At 42.2% G+C, this 18,137-nt stretch overlaps 1 protein-coding gene across 9 annotated transcripts; it reads right to left on the reverse strand.

Moving 5' to 3' along the window:
• Positions 1 to 9,774: 9,774 nt before the first annotated feature.
• LOC119286662 (pentatricopeptide repeat-containing protein At5g55840-like) lies at positions 9,775 to 17,773 on the reverse strand. 9 transcript variants are annotated; one of them, XM_037566081.1, is made up of 8 exons: positions 17,547 to 17,773; positions 13,389 to 16,722; positions 12,486 to 12,618; positions 12,190 to 12,357; positions 11,243 to 11,411; positions 10,817 to 11,092; positions 10,047 to 10,134; positions 9,775 to 9,957 (listed from the first exon to the last, which is right to left on the reverse strand). In XM_037566081.1, exons 1-2 carry the CDS (start codon positions 17,692 to 17,694, stop codon positions 13,424 to 13,426), a joined length of 3,447 nt encoding a protein of 1,148 aa, XP_037421978.1. In that variant the 5' UTR covers positions 17,695 to 17,773; the 3' UTR covers positions 9,775 to 9,957; positions 10,047 to 10,134; positions 10,817 to 11,092; positions 11,243 to 11,411; positions 12,190 to 12,357; positions 12,486 to 12,618; positions 13,389 to 13,423. The 9 variants fall into 9 exon arrangements, with proteins under 9 accessions (XP_037421978.1, XP_037421977.1, XP_037421975.1 ...); XM_037566080.1 differs by having other exon boundaries at positions 12,486 to 12,621; XM_037566078.1 differs by having other exon boundaries at positions 13,371 to 16,722.
• Between the last annotated feature and the right edge of the window lie 364 nt (positions 17,774 to 18,137).

An 18,137-nucleotide genomic window follows, 5' to 3' on the forward strand; every position in this document is an offset into this window, starting at 1 on the left:
GATGGTGAGACTGATCTCACCAGTTCCGCAGGGGGGACTCATGGTGACCGGGGCTCGGGGTTGGGTGGAGCGGGCGACCAGGATCCGCGGCATGGATCCGGCGCGTGTGGGAATGGAATGGAAGGCGGCGGATCAGGTGGTGGTGGCAGCGATAGACCCGAGCACGAGATCCGCGACGTTGAAATATGCGAGGACTTGCCAAAGGAGGGCGGATTTGGAACATAAGATCCTGGCGAGGAAGATATTCGACGAGGCCACGGTGGAGGAAAGGGCAAGGATGCCCGCCTTTCCCCACTCAGCGTCGGCCGCATTCGTGCTGTGGGCGAGGGCAAAGGCAAATCAAAGGATCCCCGGAGGGCGCTAAGGTGGGAGTGCATGCTGGGGGTGTTGCCGTCGGGTGCATCATTGCAGCTCTCGTCCTTGCTGCCGGCGACCAGCCAAGTTTGAGGAGGGGTCGTCAGGTATCTGCTCAATTCTCGAGTTCTGAGGGTGGATTCTCTTCGTCAGCTTCGGCGAGTTCTGGTTCCAGTAGGAGCAACAGCTTGAGCTCGAGGAGATCAACCTCGCCGCCGCCGGCGAACTTCGGCTTGAGGGAGAGTGTGGACTCATGCCCCTGGAGGATTGCGGATCAGAAAGCCCCACAGGTCAGTGGCCTAGGTGAAAAGGATAGAATCGAGACAGCTGGTCGGTCCAGATGGGGAGAAGACTGCTACTCTACTAAAGTGGTGGCGCCTTCTCAAAATCCACCTCTCAGTGCTCGCCCTGACCTGCGGGTTGGGGCAACAAAGAGAGATCCAGCTAGGGTTCGTCTGAGAAATCCCAGATCCAACCTAGTTTGGATTAGGAAAGACAAGTTTGCCTCAGGAGATTTTTCGGCTACGGACTGCTTCCCTGTGGTTGTGTGTGATTCCAAGCACCTGCCCATCCCCAAGTTCTTTAGTTTCTCCCACGATCACTGGTCGAGGAAGACGGTTAAGATCCCTTACGCTTATGTGGTCAATCTCATGGCGGGAGGTGGTAGAGATTCAGGCAATAGAGGAGGAGGGAGATATGGTGCTGGCAGGGGGCGAAACCCGGGCCGTTCTCCTGCTACCACAACAGATGGTCGCCAAGCCGCGACTGCTCTGCCTCCTCCCCAGGTTCCTTAGGCTCCACAGGCTCCTCAACCTCAACCTCAACCCCCGCCTTTGTCATTTTTTGCAAAACCCCCATTGTTTCATGTGGGAGCTGCACCAGCCATGATGCAGCCAAATCCCATGTATGGATATCAGGGAGGATGGAACCCTCAGATGCAGAAGATGCCACAGTGGCCCCAACACCCCAGTTTCTCATATCAGTACATGGCAGCTGCTCCTAGGTACCATCAGCAATTCAACTCAGCGAGCCAGAATATGCAACCAACGCAGACAATGCAATACAGTGGTGGGAGTTCATCTGCAGGTGGTACTGATCAGACTCAGGTTGGTCACAACAAGAGCAAGAAGAAAAAGAACAAGAATCAGAGTGATGTTGTACAAGCTCAAAGCGCCTCTACATATGAATATGGTCCTCCTTTCATCGTGGACCCGAAATATATTGGAGCTATCTATTGTAATTGTGGCATGCCTGGTCATTTTGTGGGCATGTGCTCCATTCCCAGGATTTGTTTCATGTGTAAGACCCCTGGACACCATATGGATGCTTGCCCCTCATTGTACAAAGCATACCCAACAGCTATGTATTGGGAGAGTGCAAATACTGGACTTCGTTTCTTTCACATTGAAACTAGTGGTAAAGAAGACAGTGAGTTGCTTAATTTTGGCAATGTGGGACTAGTTCTTGTTGAAAAGGGTGAAATATCTGGTAAGGAGCTAGGACAACACTTCTCTGATATGTGGAAGACTAACTGGCCTTGGCAGATCAAACCTTATGACAAAAACAAGTACATTATCAAATTCCTCCAAACAAGAAGATTAAGGACTTGGTGGAATACCCTTCAATTAACCTAAAGAAGGAAGAAGTGACAATCTCATTTGCTGATTGGAATGGACATCATCCTTTCTATGACAGCCTGATAGAAACGTGGATTGTCATTGATGGTTTCCACCAAAATGGCTATCTTGGTCGACTATTGCTCAAGTGGCCACCACTCTGGGCGTGCTTGTCAATGTTGACTGGCACACCATCTTCAGAAGTTTCTATGAGAAAGTTAGGGTCCAGGTGGTTGTTAGAGACCCCAGCAAGATCCCCAGAGATAGAGTTGTAGAGATCAATCATGAGCTGTATTTGTTGAATTTTTCTGTGGAGAGAGATGCTGATAATGGGACCACCTCTTACAAGCCATCTGATCCTGATGATAATGATGGTGATGCTAACAGAAAGAAACAAGAAGAGGAGGATTTTGATTCTAACAATGATGACTTATTGGGGGAGGATATGGATACTGGGACTAGTAACACTATCAACAAAGATAAGAATGTTGCTGCTGGTACTAGTTCCAGGGGTATAAAGTCTGTTCAAAAATGTTGCACCCCTGTCCCCGAGAGCAATATAGAAGCTTATGTCTTCTCTAAAGTTCAAGGGGCCCCAATGACCAAAAGCTATTTGGAGGTTGTCAAAAAGAAGCCAATAGAAAATATGGGAGGTCCCCTTCTGGAGAGATTTGAGACTGTAGTTACTCAATCCCACACCCTTCCCCAAAACATACTTGACAAAAACAAGAAGTGGGGTCCTGTGATTTCTACTAGATCCAGCACTAGAAATAAGAAATATGGGAGACCTACTCTGCAGAAAGCCCAAGAATTGAAACAAATCAAAGATCTGGAGCTACCAAAAAAAGGTAAAAAAGGCACTCAAAATTCCTTTGCTTGTCTAGATGATGATGTGCTTATCTCCACTGCTGATTGCTCATGTATTAATTTGAGCTCTAGTGGATGCAATATTAATAAGAATATTGTTGTGATTAAGCAAATTGAACTTCAGAGACTTGATAAATTTAATCAAGATATCCCTGAAGTTTTTCTCCCAGCCAATATAGATATTTCTGGTGAGGAGTTTAATGTTCTAGCCCCAAGTCCAGGGACACATGTTGAAACTGGTGAGGACCCACATATGAATGTGGACCCAGTGCCAGATTCCCCTTGGATTGAGGTCAAATTTTCTAATTCTGGTAGGAGTAGACGAAAACTTGATTTTATTATTAAATGATTGGTCTATCTTGGAACATTAGAGGCCTGAATGGGCCCATCAAATGCAACAAATCGAAAGGGTTTATTAGAGCCCAAAAACCTGATTTTATTAGTATTTCAGAATCTAAGAAAGAAGACTTCACCCAATTACAGTTGGAAGTCTTCGATACCAGTTCCTGCTTCACTTGGGAATGGCTCCCTGCCAATAACACCGCTGGAGGCATTCTGGTGGGGATTAGGGGAGATCTATTTGATATTGTTTGCTGTGACATACACACTTACAGTATCTCTTGTTTGCTTAAAAACAAACAAGATGGATCTTCTTGGAGACTGATCTCCATTTATGGCTCTACTTATGATCAATATAAGTTGGACTTTATTAATGAGTTGCAGAACTTGCTCATTGGCTGGGCAGGCCCAACTTTGGTAGGAGGGGATTTCAATTTAATTAGAGAGGCCAGTAAGAAAAAACACTGGTCTGATTAATCAGCACCGGGCAGATCTGTTTAATGACTGGATCAACAAATTTGGTCTGCTTGAGCTGAAAATTAATGGCAGAAAATACACATGGGGCAATAACCAGGATACCTTGGTTATGGACACTATTGACAGGGTATTTATGTCCACTGATTGGGCAGCCTCTTTTCCTAATGTTCATCTCAGAGCTCTACCTAGGGTAGAGAGTGATCACACCCCTTTCATGGTGGATACTTGTGCTTCCTCTGTTCCTAAAGAGAAGGTGTTTAGATTTGAGAAATGATTTCTTGAAGTAGAAGGCTTTAGAGAGATAGTCTACAAAGCCTAGAATACCAAATGTTGCTTAACTAAAGCTATTGATATTTGGCAGTTCAATATTAGAAATACTAGGAAAGCTATTAAAGGTTGGTGTGCCAACTATGAGGCTGATCAAAACATGCATAAGCAGGCCTTGATAGCATAATACAATTGCCTTGACATTTTCTCTAAGACTCACGCTCCCTCGCCCAATACTAAACACAGAATGACAACTATTGCAGGTGAGCTGAATGATATCTGGAAGAAAGAAGAGATCAAAGCTAGACAGATGTCTAGGGAGAGGGAGATTCTAGAAGGTGACCTTAATACTGGGTATTTCAAAGCCGTGGAAGCCAAAAGAGGAGGAAGAAGTAGATCATGATGCTCGAAAGTGATGAAGGTACTGGTTTTGACCCTGAAGGTATCATGAATACTGCTGTTAGTTATTATAAAAAGTTGTTTGGCTTTGTAGATAAAATTGATATCACTCTGAAAGATGACTTTTTGCGTGATGATGAATTAGTCTCTGATGCTCATAACAGCATTTTAGATACTGCTTTTACTGAGAAAGAAATAAAGGATGTTGTATTTAGCTCTTATGCTGAAGGAGCTCCTGGGCCAGATGGCTTTCCTTTCTTATTTTATCAGCAATTCTAGGACCTTATTAAAGGTAACATGTTTGCTTTGTTTAGAGATTGGGAGAAGGGAGAATTAGACCTTTATAGGCTTAATTTCTCCCTGCTAACTCTAGCCCCTAAGGAGGTTGAGGCTATCAGAATGGAGAAATTTAGACCTCTTGCCATGATTAATTGTAGCTTTAAAATCTTTGCAAAGTGTGCCACTACTAAGTTTGGCCCTATTTGCAATGATCTGATAGCCTTGAACCAGACAGCTTTCATTAAGGGGAGGTTTATTGCTGAGAGTATTATTACAGCTCATGAAATTATTCATTCTGTACACTCTAGCAATCAGTCTGGTTTTGTGTTTAAATTAGATTATGAAAAAGCCTACGACATGATCAATAGAGAATTTTTAATAGATATGATGAGGAGAAGAGGTTTTAGTGACAAGTGGATGAAAAAAGTAGATTCCCTCATTTATAAGGGCTATGTTGGTGTTAGAGTTAATGACAAAAACAGTGAGTTCTTTGTTCCTGGCAAAGGTGCCAGACAAGGAGACCCATTCTCCCTCTCCTCTTTAATCTAGTTGCTGATGTTTTTACTAGAATTCTGGCTAAGGCCTCCAAAAATAACAAGCTGGAAGGCCTTTTTCCATCTCAAATCCTGCAGGTATCATTAGTACGCAATATGCTGACGACACCTTGCTCTTTTTGAGTAAAAATTTATCTTATGCTAAAAACCTTAAGTGGTTACTTTCTTGTTTTGAACAATTATCTGGGATGAGGATCAATTTTCATAAGTGTGATCTGGTCCCTATTAACATTGACATAGAGGAAGCTAATATTTTTGCTCAGATCCTTGGTTGCAAACTTGGAGAATTCCCCATTAAATATTTAGGGGCTCCTCTCCATTATAGCAAACTTAGAAAAGAGTATCTCCAACCTACTGTAGATAAAATCATTAAGAAAGGGGCTGGCTAGAGAGGTAGATTACTATCCTCCGGTAAGAGACTTACCCTGGTCCAATCTTGCTTAGCTTGGATTCCTTGCTATCTTATGGGAGTCATTAAATTCCCCAAGTGGGCCACTAAGAAGATTAACTTTCAACTTGCTCATTGTTTTTGGGATGACTATGAGGGTCACCATAAATACCATCTAGCTTCTTGGGGAAATGTAGCCCTCAAGAAACAATATGGTGGCCTGGGTTAAACTTTGGAATACTCTCAGTTATACGTTTCATTTCTTCATAACCCAAAAGAAGGCTAAGCTATTTATGATGCTCAAGGGTAATCAAATTATCACAATGTTTGGACACGACTTGATCATGAAACAAATAGCATTGGAGCTTTAAATGACCATGTTCATTGCAAAGTTCACAAGGGGCACGAAAAATATTGAATCTTTCAGCACATTCATCTAGCTCTTCTTGCAACAATTTAGTTTCTAAGTACTTATGCCTCTTGCAATATCTATCTTCCCTATTTGGTGTGTACTTGCAAACCCAATGCACTCCACAAAAATTTACATGTTTATAGGAGACATTTTCATCATAACTAGTGCAATCATCATTAGTATCATAGATATTCAAAGAATTCGTACTAACAACATTGCAATCATGCTCATCATTCAAAGATTTAGTGCCAAACATTTTATAGATTTCTTCTTCTAGCACTTGAGCACAATTATCCTTTCCATCATACTCACGAAAGATATTAAAAAGGTGAAGCGTATGAGACAAACTCAATTCCATTTTTTACAGTTTTCTTTTATAAACTAAACTAGTGATAAGGCAAGAAACTAAAAGACTCGATTGCAAGATCTAAAGATATACCTTCAAGCACTCACCTTCCCGGCAACGGCGCCAGAAAAGAGCTTGATGTCTACCTTTTTCTTATAGACGTTGTTGGGCCTCCAAGTGCAGAGGTTTGTAGGACAGTAGCAAATTTCCCTCAAGTGGATGACCTAAGGTTTATCAATCCGTAGGAGGCGTAGGATGAAGATGGTCTCTCTCAAGCAACCCTGCAACCAAATAACAAAGAGTCTCTTGTGTCCCCAACATGCCCAATACAATGGTAAATTGTATAGGTGCACTAGTTCGGCGAAGAGATAGTGAAACAAGTGGTATATGGATAGTAGATAATAGTTTTTGTAATCTAAAATAAAAAAACAGCAAGGTAGCAAGTGATAAAAGTGAGCGTAAACGGTATTGCAATGTGTGGAAATAAGGCCTAGGGTTCATACTTTCGCTAGTGCAAGTCCTCTCAACAATAATATCATAATTGAATCACATAACTATCCTCAACATGCAACAAAGAGTCACTCCAAAGTCACTAATAGCGGAGAACGAACGAAGAGATTATGGTAGGGTACGAAACCACCTCAAAGTTATTCTTTCCAATCAATCCGTTGGGCTATTCCTGTAGGTGTCACAAACAGCCCTAGAGTTCGTACTAGAATAACACCTTAAGACACAAATCAATCAAAACCCTAATGTCACATAGATACTCCAATGTCACCTCAAGTATCCGTGGGTATGATTATACGATATGCATCACACAATCTCAGATTCATCTATTCAACCAACACAAAGGACCTCAAAGAGTGCCCCAAAGTTTTACCGGAGAATCACGACGAAAACGTGTGCCAACCCCTATGCATAGGTTCATGGGCGGAACCCGCAAGTTGATCACCAAAACATACATCAAGTGGATCAATAGAATACCCCATTGTCACCACGGGTATCCCACGCAAGACATACATCAAGTGTTCTCAAATCTTTAAAGACTCAATCCGATAAGATTACTTCAAAGGGGAAACTCAGTTCATTACAAGAGAGAAGAGGGGGAGGAGAAACATAGGATCCAACTATAATAGCAAAGCTCGCAATACATCAAGATCGTGCCAAATCAAGAACACGAGAGAGAGAGAGAGAGAGATCAAACACATAGCTACTGGTACATACCCTCAACCCCAAGGGAGAACTACTCCCTCCTCGTCATGGAGAGCACTGGGATGATGAAGATGGCCACCGGAGAAGGATTGCTCCCTCCGGCAGGGTGCCGGAACGGGTCTAGATTGGCTTTCGGTGGCTACGGAGGCTTCTGGCGGCGGAACTCCCGATCTATATCCGTTCTGAAAGTTTTAGGGTATATGGAGTTATATAGGCAGAAGAAGCACGTCAGGGGAGCCACGGGGGCCCCACGAGGCAGGGGGCGCGCCCTAGGGGGGTGGGCGCGCCCCCACCCTCGTGGGCAGCTCCCGTATCATCTGACGTGGGGTCCAAATCCATCAGGCGTGTTTCCTTCCAAAAATAACTTCTCCAGTTGATTTCGTTCCGTTTCGACTCCATCTGATATTCTTTTTCTTCAAAACACTGAAATAGGCATAAAACAGCAAATCTGGGCTGGGCCTCCGGTTAATAGGTTAGTCCCAAAAATAATATAAAATTGGATAATAAAGCCCAATATTGCCCAAAACAGTAGATAATATAGCATGGAGCAATCAAAAATTATAAATACGTTGGAGACGTATCAAAACCTTGCATAGATCTAAAGCACCTGACACTAAATCTCGTCACATGATGAGAAACCCTAACCTCACCACCCCCACGGAGGCGACAGAAATCTATGTCAGAGCTCCATCGACTACGTTCAAACAGACAAACTCGAGAAGGATTGAAGCCCGGAAGACAAACTTGAAGAAGAAGCGTCGCAGTCCGCCCGAGCGCCGCACTTGCGAGGACTAAAAAACCCTAACTTAAATTAGGATTCTCCTCCCCACCACTGGTCACAACAGGCAAGGGGAGGCGAATCCACATGCTCGTCGGTGAAGTTTGGAGGGAGAAGTCTGCCCTAACCGCCTAGAGTTAGCAGAGAAAACAAGAGGAAGTCATACCAGATCTTTTTTGTTTGTTTAAAAGTAGTCTATGTAGGTTTAACCAAGTTTTTATGCATATAACTTTGTTCATACTCGCAATCGCTATATATTCAATACTTCGAATTCAAGTTCCAAGAATCTACAGAGCAACTTCTACCATATTGAAATATAGGGATGCAGGCGGAAGGTGTCCGCGAAGCCAAAAACAAACTAAACCTTTTTACTTTAATAATCATGCTAGTCTTAATTTTCATCTCGCAGCCTGCATGCCTACCGAAATAGCTCAGTGACATCTTCTCCATGATTTTAATCTTTGCAAGACAGAATAGTGCCAAGATATCAGTAAAGAAACTACTACCTCTGTTCATTATTATAAGTTGTTTTACAAAAAATAAATGCTAAATCAAATATAGGCACATTTTAGTGTGTTTGTTTGTTCATCTCAATTCATATTGAAATATCTAAAACTTTTTATAATAATATACGGAGGAGGTACAGTTTAACCGGGGTAGTGGCATTGCCACTCTTTTACCTTCAAGAAAAGGTTTCTAGAAGTCCTTTGAATCACCCAACTAAAAAGATGACAAGCCATGACCAATGAACGGTCTTGGACTGTAGATTATCACGAAAAGAAATGAAGGTCGTCGAACCACGAGATCTTTACCATTGTGTGAAGAAAAGATTTCAACTCTACAAAAAACCAAATCAACAAAAGCAATGTGACACAATAACATTAATTTATTCGATCCGAATAATCGGCTCTGCGAAGGCACAAACCTCTCTGACTAGATACACCACCAGAAAAAGAACAAGAATTTTATTTGTAAAAACAACACGACCACCACTAGAAAGACGCTAACGAGGGATAATGGTCACAAAAATTCTCAAAAATAGGAGGTTCTCCACCTATCAGCATCAAGACAAGATGGCTGACGGAGGTGAGGAGACCGAAAGAATTTCCAGGTGCGGTGGCTGCTGTTTTTCGCCCTCGGACCCTAGCACCCTTGGTTTAACCAAGGTTTTAAGACACGATTTACATGACTTGGCAATGGATAGACATCGACCTTGGCCAGGCTGAGCTTTGTAAAACCCGATCAAAAAAATGCTCAGTCGACTAAGACCCGTAAAAAACGCCTATTTCGTATTTAAGGTTTTCATGATAAGTTAACAAACAATTGCAGTATTTAAAACATTTCTAACAGTATATTGTTATGACATGTTTTCGTAGCATATAACATATAATTCCCGCACAAAAACATATTTTGTATATACAACAAAAACAGTCATAAAAACATGACGTGATTCTCTTCTTCAACTTACCATTCAACAGTTCCTGGATAAAAACATTGAACAATATTGTATACATAGTTACTAATGTGTTGGGTCAGGACTGAATAAAACAGTCATGAACAAGGTTACACAGTAGCACAGATAACAATATTTTTATCATACATATGGGCAACAATTGGATGTCTTTAGTGCTCTGCTCATACACCATTCCCATGAAAATTTTCTCCTTACCTAGTACAAGAACCAATAAAAACCACATCACAGAGGTCTAAATCATACTGTCTCGCCTTTTAGGGCTGGATGAAGCCAATCATACCTACCTTATGACACCTCTCCCGCAGAAGAAAACATGTGGGTAACCATCTCCCACCCAAGTCTTGACCTGCACTAGGAACCAAGAGGCACGAACTGAAACCAAGCAATGTAAGCTTAGAACCCGTCACTGAATTAAGTAGTAGCAGAATGAAAACCAAATATATGAATATATCATATCTACAAATAAAAGGGAAATGAGATCACACAAATTACAGCATGGCGTCTCCTCAGTCCGTACAAAACTCAAAATCACACAAACTATTCTATTAAGCACACAACTGTGTTGGCCACCTGTGTGGCTGTGGGGTTTCATACATTTAGTGTGGTCTATCTGCATCGGTATTTGCCCGGATTTTTGCTAATTAACTAGGCAACTCTCTTTTTGCTTAATTAATTCGATGAGACAAATCTTTTGCCTCCATTTCAGAAAAAATACAGGAGAAAACATTTTACTGAAGCTTCTGGTAGAAAGTGCACCACAGGAGAAAAAAATGCTTGGAATGCCATTGGCTAAGCCCTATCATCTGCAACTAATCTCTGGTGCACATTTCAAAAACAGAATGAAGTTCTAGCTCCTACAGCACAAGTGCTACAAGCCTACAACAAGAATTCCCCATCCTTAGCTCCAAACAGCTCATCATTAAACTCTTGCTATCAAATCCAATTTAATTATTTCATCAACCAAATCTTCAGGCTGTGAATACCTAACTGGCTTGATGGTAAAAAAACAGCTGAGAATCAATCAAACAGACATTGCAGTCAGCGGTGTACATACCATTGGAGTGGAGGAACGAGAAACCCCTCAGCCCGGATAAATTCAGTGCACACCTCCAGCTGCGTCCAAACCCATCTGCCGGGAAGGACACCTCGGCATCAAAGCATCCACTTGCCTTGGGGCTGCTATCACAACTCTAACCAGCTTTATCAGGGTCCCCACGGCTAGGATTCCACCACCCAAGCATAATCTCACAAGATCAACTGAAGCAACTCTGTCCCAGGCCACTAGGCAGTGACCTCCCATCACTGCTTCCGTCCTTTTCTAGATAAAGCTCTGCAACAATTGTCAATTGCCTTGATCAGCCAGGCCAGGATCACAAGCAATAACTTGTGGTAGACGGGAAAGCACAAGAGGACCGTCTTTGTGAGCACCAACTGTCTGAACATGCTAGCCTTCCAGCTAGGGAGGGAGTTTGGCAATCACCTTATCTAGGAGATTGCAAGTCCTGCTTGTGCAGCGTCCTAATAAACAAGGGCATGCCAAGGTAGCTAGCTGCAGGGGAACTCCTTGATAACACGAGCTAGACTTCATGATCAGAGTCGGAGCGATGAATGAGAGTTATGGTGCATTTGCTCGCATATCTTCTCATGAACTACAGATGGTAGGCATTATAAATCTGTTATTCATGAAAAGAGGCACATCACAGTTGTCCATATTCTCATAAATTAATTATCACCAGGCAGCAATACTACATGATGTCATGCAGTGCAACAATCATAGTCATAATTGTTCATATCAGTAAACAAACACTAAGAATAAAAAAAACATCATCACCGGCTAAACCCACCACTTTGTCCATTCATTTCAAAACTGTTAGATCCATTGGACCTTAGGTTGATACCGTGCCCAAGAGGTGTTCTCGGGTCAACGAACCACTGGCTGGCTGGTGTCATGCCATTAGTTTGCTGTCATTAGGGAAGGTAATGGATGTAGGAGATAGAAGGGGGATTCAGGCCTAAGAATTTCTTTATTGATAGCTTGGCTAGATCAGCCGTTCTGCCTCTATTTAAAGAGGATGCACAATGACCTTGCACGTGAGACTCCAACTGAACACAGACTCCTTCCTAAACATGTTAATGAATTACCTAAGACTCTTGCGACAATCCAAACTTGATAATCATTCCTAATCTGATCCGACAGGTTACCAATCCTGACTGGATCCTATGACTTGTGTCCTACTCCAACCGATGCCTAGCCACGCACTAAGTGGATTCCAATCCTCCGGTAGGGAATTTTCCACATAACAAAAGCTGTCATCCGTTTATAATATTCTTGCAGCCTTGCATATTTCCTCGAATAGTGCATATCAGTTACAAAAAACAAGGGATCAAAGGTATAAACAGGTAAGAGGTCTAACTCAAGAAATTCACCTCCATGGAGGCTTGGCCAATGGGAACAGGTCTTGCTGTTGCAAAGTTGATTTATTCGAGAGTGACATGCCCTGGGTCCAAAGGAAGGACTTCTCTCATCTCCTGAACGTATTTGTATTCTTGTCCTTGATGAAGTGAGATAATCATGTTCTCCATACTGATGTTTTCCTGCAAGAGAAATCCCAGTTAGCGATTACTTGTTCATAGAAGAGGAACAATCATAATTCCTTCTCTAAGATTCAAAGCATTCTTGACATCTGCACACAATTCAGATGGGAACTCGATTTTTCATTTACCTATGCATGGCTACCATCATCTTAGTCTGTCTTTTGCTTTTCTGTAAATTATGACACCAAAGTCTTCATCTTCTATATTTATTTAAATCTCAGTGTCATCAACAAATAGAAGCATCCCCATCAAACTATGAACCTGCTGCATCGCAACAACACGAAATAATTGTAATAAAAAATCACAGGAAGGATATCAGAAGACGCCAAAAAATAGGATCAACCCACCATGACTACAACCTAAGAAATTATTGATGAGCTTCATTCAACGCTTCGTGACCCATAAAATCCAATGATGCCTAATTAGAGACAAGTTGTGCCAGTGCAGTGTTTGGCCTAAACCATGTGTGACTTTATTTTGGAAGTTAAATTCATGCAATGAAAATAACTATCTGTGCCATGGATCAAGAGGCTACCATTTTTCTGAACCGAAAACTGTATGGGAGGGACAGTAATCAAGAGGCTACCTGCTTATCTGCGACCACTCCCATCTCTATGCATGTCTATGGCTACCTGCTTATCTGCGACCACTCCCATCTCTATGCATATCTATGGCTACCTGCTTATCTATAACCGCTCACAAGTTAAAACCTCATTAACACTCAATTATCTCCCCTCCAGGCTCCAGTTCAACATATGAGATGTTTCTTACACTGTTACACATGTTTTAATTTAAACCCTTTTTCAGCAAATACCAAATGGATTATAAAGAAAATAAACAATGTTACGACAAACAGGGCAGATGAAAAACATAATACAAAGCTAATTAATTGTCGGAGACACAGGATAATCCAAAATATCTAAAAACGGAACCCTCAATGATTGAGCAGTGAGCACCATGAAATAAGGTTTCACAGGCAGAAGCAAGAAAAATACACATAGATTTGTACCTACCATATCGATCAAACATACCAGTTTGAAGTAGAAAAGGTTAAGTTACGAGGATTTCAGTCTTCAGCAGCTTTATGCATGGATTCATGATCTGCATGTAATAGCTCGACCTCATTCTTAGAAGTTATTTCCTTTTTGCAATTTCTTATCACGTTTAACCTTCTCATTGCATTCTCCATCCTCCATTCAAGAATTTGATCCTTATATGAGGGAACAAAGCCCCTATCCTCTATATCATTCAGTAGTTTCTCTCCTTCCAGCATTCTGCCTGTTGCATAGATAGCCCCAATCATTGTGGCGTATGTTGTAATGTTCGGCCGAAGTTGCTTAGATTTCATCTCTTCATAAAGATCTAACGCATCAGAAATGCACTGGTTGTTGCATAAACCTGTGATTAGAACATTATAAGTGACTACATCAATCTTCAATCCATACAACTCCATTGACCCTTTGAGATGCAGAGCATCTGCAATCTTGCCTTCTTTACAGAGACCATGCATTAGAGTAGTGAAAGTAGCAATGGTTGGCACCATTCCAGCCCGTATTATGCTACAGAAAACTATGATGCCCTCTTCTACCTTTCCACATTTACTAAGACCTCTAACAATTGAGCTTTCAGCAACTTCAGCTGGCACAACACCAAGAGCTGACATTTCCTCTTTCAGCCTGAATGCTCCATTGATGTCCCCAAGCCTGCATTTTGCATTGATTAATGCAATATAGTGTATATGGTTCGGTTCAAGTCCACTCTCAACCATGTCACGTAAAACATCACAACTCTGCTGCAGCCAATTTTTCCTGATTAATCCATTTATCATGGCACTGTATGCTTTACTGCTAGGTGACATATATAACCGCTTCATGCAGTTGAAGAGCTGTAGAGCATTGGACATCCTAGATTTCTCACTACATACAGTTATGAGTACATCAAACGTTAATCTATCCGGATAAATGCGTTCTAAGACCATCTTGTCCAAGAACTTAATCGCAATTTCAGTCATACCATGTTTTGAAAATCCATGGATAAGCAAACGATATGTCACATTGTTTGGCCTAATCCATTTCCTCACCATATCTTTGTATAGATAAACAGATCTTGACAAATGTCCCTTCTTGATGTGCCCATGCATAAGAATGTTATAGCTGGCTGGGTTAGGATAAACCTCATTATGATGCATATCCTGAATCGTCATATCTACTTTATGTATCATTCCTGCTTTTAGGTACCCGTTCATCATTGAGTTGTAGGCAATACAATCTGCATACATACCTTCCTTGCATATGATCTCCTGGAACAGGTAAGAAGCAACCTTAACTTGGCCTTCCTTGATCAAGCCATTCAACAAACAGGTATATGTAACAATATCAGGGACAAACCCTTTCTCCAACATCATCTGCAACAGGATGACTGCAGGAACAATTTTGCCTTTTCTGCAAAAACCACTAAGAAGAACAGTGTAAGTATGGATGTCAGGTAGAAAATTACTTGTAACCATTTTCTCACATAAATCCAGAGCTTCATCTAGAGTTCCGTGTTTGCAAATCCCCAGAAGTAATGCATTGAAGGTTTCGTGATCAATGGCAGAAGGTATGTCAGCAAGGCAGGCCATGAGCTCCTTTGCTTGTACCAAGTGGCCTCCCTTGCATAACCCTCTAAGCAAATTCTTATATGTGTCCACATTTGGAGAACAGCCATATCTATGCATATTATCATACACAGAGAATGCCTCATGCATATTGCCTCTGGTGCAGTAAGAGTCTATTATACAGTTGAAAGAGGCAACATCAAATGATATCTTCATCCTAGACATGTATTGTTTGAATTGCTCAGCCTGTGTAACCATTCCTTCTCGATACAGCGCACATAACAATGTATTGTGGATGAATGAATTGGCAGCTAGGCCCCTCCGATATATATCCACAAAATACTTTAGTGCTTCTCCGACATACCCAGACTTGCAACAATAGCAAACTAGAGTTGTATAAAGAACCTCATTAGGCAAAACTCCTGTTTTTTGCATCCTTGACAAAATCTCTTTTGTTTCATCCAACTTACCCATCTTGCACATACCATTGATCAGTGCTGAATAAGTAACAACATCTGGATTGATCCCAACCACAAGCATACTCTTTAAAATTTGCTTGGCTTTAGAAACCACTCCTAGCTGACAGAAACCATCAATCAGGATAGTATACATAGTCCTGTTGATTGTTGTGCCTCTTGCTTTCAGATCTTCAATAAGATTCAGTGCATGTCCCGGCATGGAAGCTTTGCAATAACCATTCAGCATTGCACTAAAAGTTAGTTCACTTGGTTTCACACCAGCAACTTGCATTTCATACAGAACTCTTAAAGCTTCACCAGTTACCCCACTTCGGCAGTACCCATCAATCAAGGTAGTGTAAGTAGCTAGGCTTGGCTTCAAGCTCTGTTTCAGCATTTCATTGAATATATAGATAGCAAGTTTCATCTTACCTTCATCAAAAAATCCCTTGATCAAAGTATTATATGTACACTCATCAGGTGATAAGTTATTTTCCCTCATTCTTTTGAGCAAAAGGTAAGAGCGCGCACTCCTCTTCATTTTACATAACTTATCAATCATGATGTTATAAGTATATACATCTGCCTCTACACCATTCTTCTCCATATCTTTAAAGACACGCATGGCAGCCTTGAACCTTCCCTTCTTAACATACCAGTAAAGTATTGTGTTATAAGTAACAACGTTTGATATGGACCGACTCTTCATCTTTTGTAGCATAAGATTAGCCTTTCTAAGGTTACCATCAAGGCAAAAATAATTCAGTACAATATTACAAGTGGTGACATCCAACGGGAACTTCCGGGCCAAACTTTCTTTTAAGAAGAACCAAACATTTTTTGATTCCCCAACTTCCACAAGAGCATTAAGGACAGCATTGCAGGTGTGAGTTGAAGCCTTAAATCCACAGTCATCCATCAATAAAATTGCCTTACTTGCATCAACAACTTTTCTTTCCTTCAGATATGCATTGATAAGAAGGTCAAAAACCATGGGATTGGAATCACAGCGCGAGATAGTTCGGAGAAGGGAGCTAAATATAGCAGAGCAAGAGAAGCCCGCCATGGCAAGATGTTTCAACACTGACATTGCTTGCGAATGCATTTGAGCTTGGATGAGGATATGAGCAGCCAGGCAGTAAACATGAGTGATTCGCTCCAAACCTGATTGTTGCACAATAGAGCCCAGTATCTTCAAGGCTAGCTTTCCATGAACCTTGTCAAGCTTCCCAAACTTGTACGCCATGTGATTCAAGGTCTCCCAGTGATGCATAGTTAGGACACTGATGATGCTACTCTCAACACCATGAGCTGAAACAGATAACCAAATCAATACAACAACAAAATGATGCAACGTCAAAAGAGGCAAAACTGCATCGGCGTCGAATACTTCTAGTATTGCAGATGAGAAGCAACCAATAAAATTCAAACAAGTTAAATACGCAAAGGATCAGCTGAAGCCAACAAATCTGTATTGACATCCTAGAAAGCTGTAGGGGCTGGTATCACTTATGCGATGTAGCTCATTTTGGTAAATGCCAACAAGAAATCAACCAAGTTATTGATTGAAATGCACTCACCAAGTACTAACTTAAGCAGGAAAATACAAAAATGATGAATGCATCATAACAGTTTAATAGACATTACCACAAGCAACTTGTGTGCATTAGTTAAGTCCAATACAGAGATATTTTGCACTCAGAAATAGTAATGAACCGAGAAAAAAAATCATAATTCTGAGCATTGCCTGGCTCCGCAGTTTCCAATTATTCAGAATTTATAAAATTGACAGAATTCAATAAAGAATGATCTATGATAGCAAGAAAAATAAATTTATGTGATACCAGGGCTAGTTCTTCAAGAACAACCAAGGCAGGCAATATCTTTTAATGGGTATCTTAGCTGTAGATTCGACGCATTTCAATCTGTGCAAACTTTGGCGTACACTCGCGAACTAGGGTGAACCAGTAAAAATCAGGACAGAGTCCCAAGCCTTAAGGCTACGGAGAGCTCTGCAGAGGCGCAGAGGCGATAGGCGCACCGACTCGCATTTCCACAAACAGCTTCAGTGCGTCCGACACAAGAACAAAAATTTGGATTGCTGGAGCTGAGAAGGTTTTTCCTTTTTTAATTACCTCTGGCGGTGTCGCCAATCCTGGTGTGTGCAGGCTGCCTGGAGCCGGAGCGGGAGGGGAGGCGGCAGGAGTAGAGCGCGTGGGAGGCCGCCGCTTTGGAGTCGAGGATCCTGCGGCGGTACGAGGAGGACGCCAGGGACGACGACATGGTGAGCGCTGGGTAGGCTGGAGCAGGCGCAGCCGAAGCCACCCCAAGAGTCCAAGTGAAGGTGCGGCTGGCGTGGCGGGCGGCGCTAGATAGGCCGGCTCGGCGTCCGCATTGGCGCGCGGTGGAGAGGAGGCGGCGGCGGTGGCACGCAGACGCACTGCGGAGAGAGGCGCGGCTCCTCACTCAGCGCAAACAGGGGGAGTGGCTCCGCTTCCGCAGCCGTTCTTGGGACTGGGGCGGCGCTGCTTCTCCCACGGCTTCTCGCTGACCGATTGATGGGAGGGCTAGCAGGCTTCTTCCAATGCACCGGTGGTAAGACGAGGTGCTAAGCATATCTGTTTGATAACAAAGTAATTTTGAAGTATTTGAAGAAGGACTGTGATATTTGGCACACGTGTGTCATATAAGCAAAACTGTCACACCTTTACTTCTTTCATTTTAAA

This window comes from Triticum dicoccoides, chromosome 4A (genome assembly GCF_002162155.2).
Source record: "Triticum dicoccoides isolate Atlit2015 ecotype Zavitan chromosome 4A, WEW_v2.0, whole genome shotgun sequence".
NCBI classification, from domain to species: Eukaryota; Viridiplantae; Streptophyta; class Magnoliopsida; order Poales; family Poaceae; genus Triticum; species Triticum dicoccoides.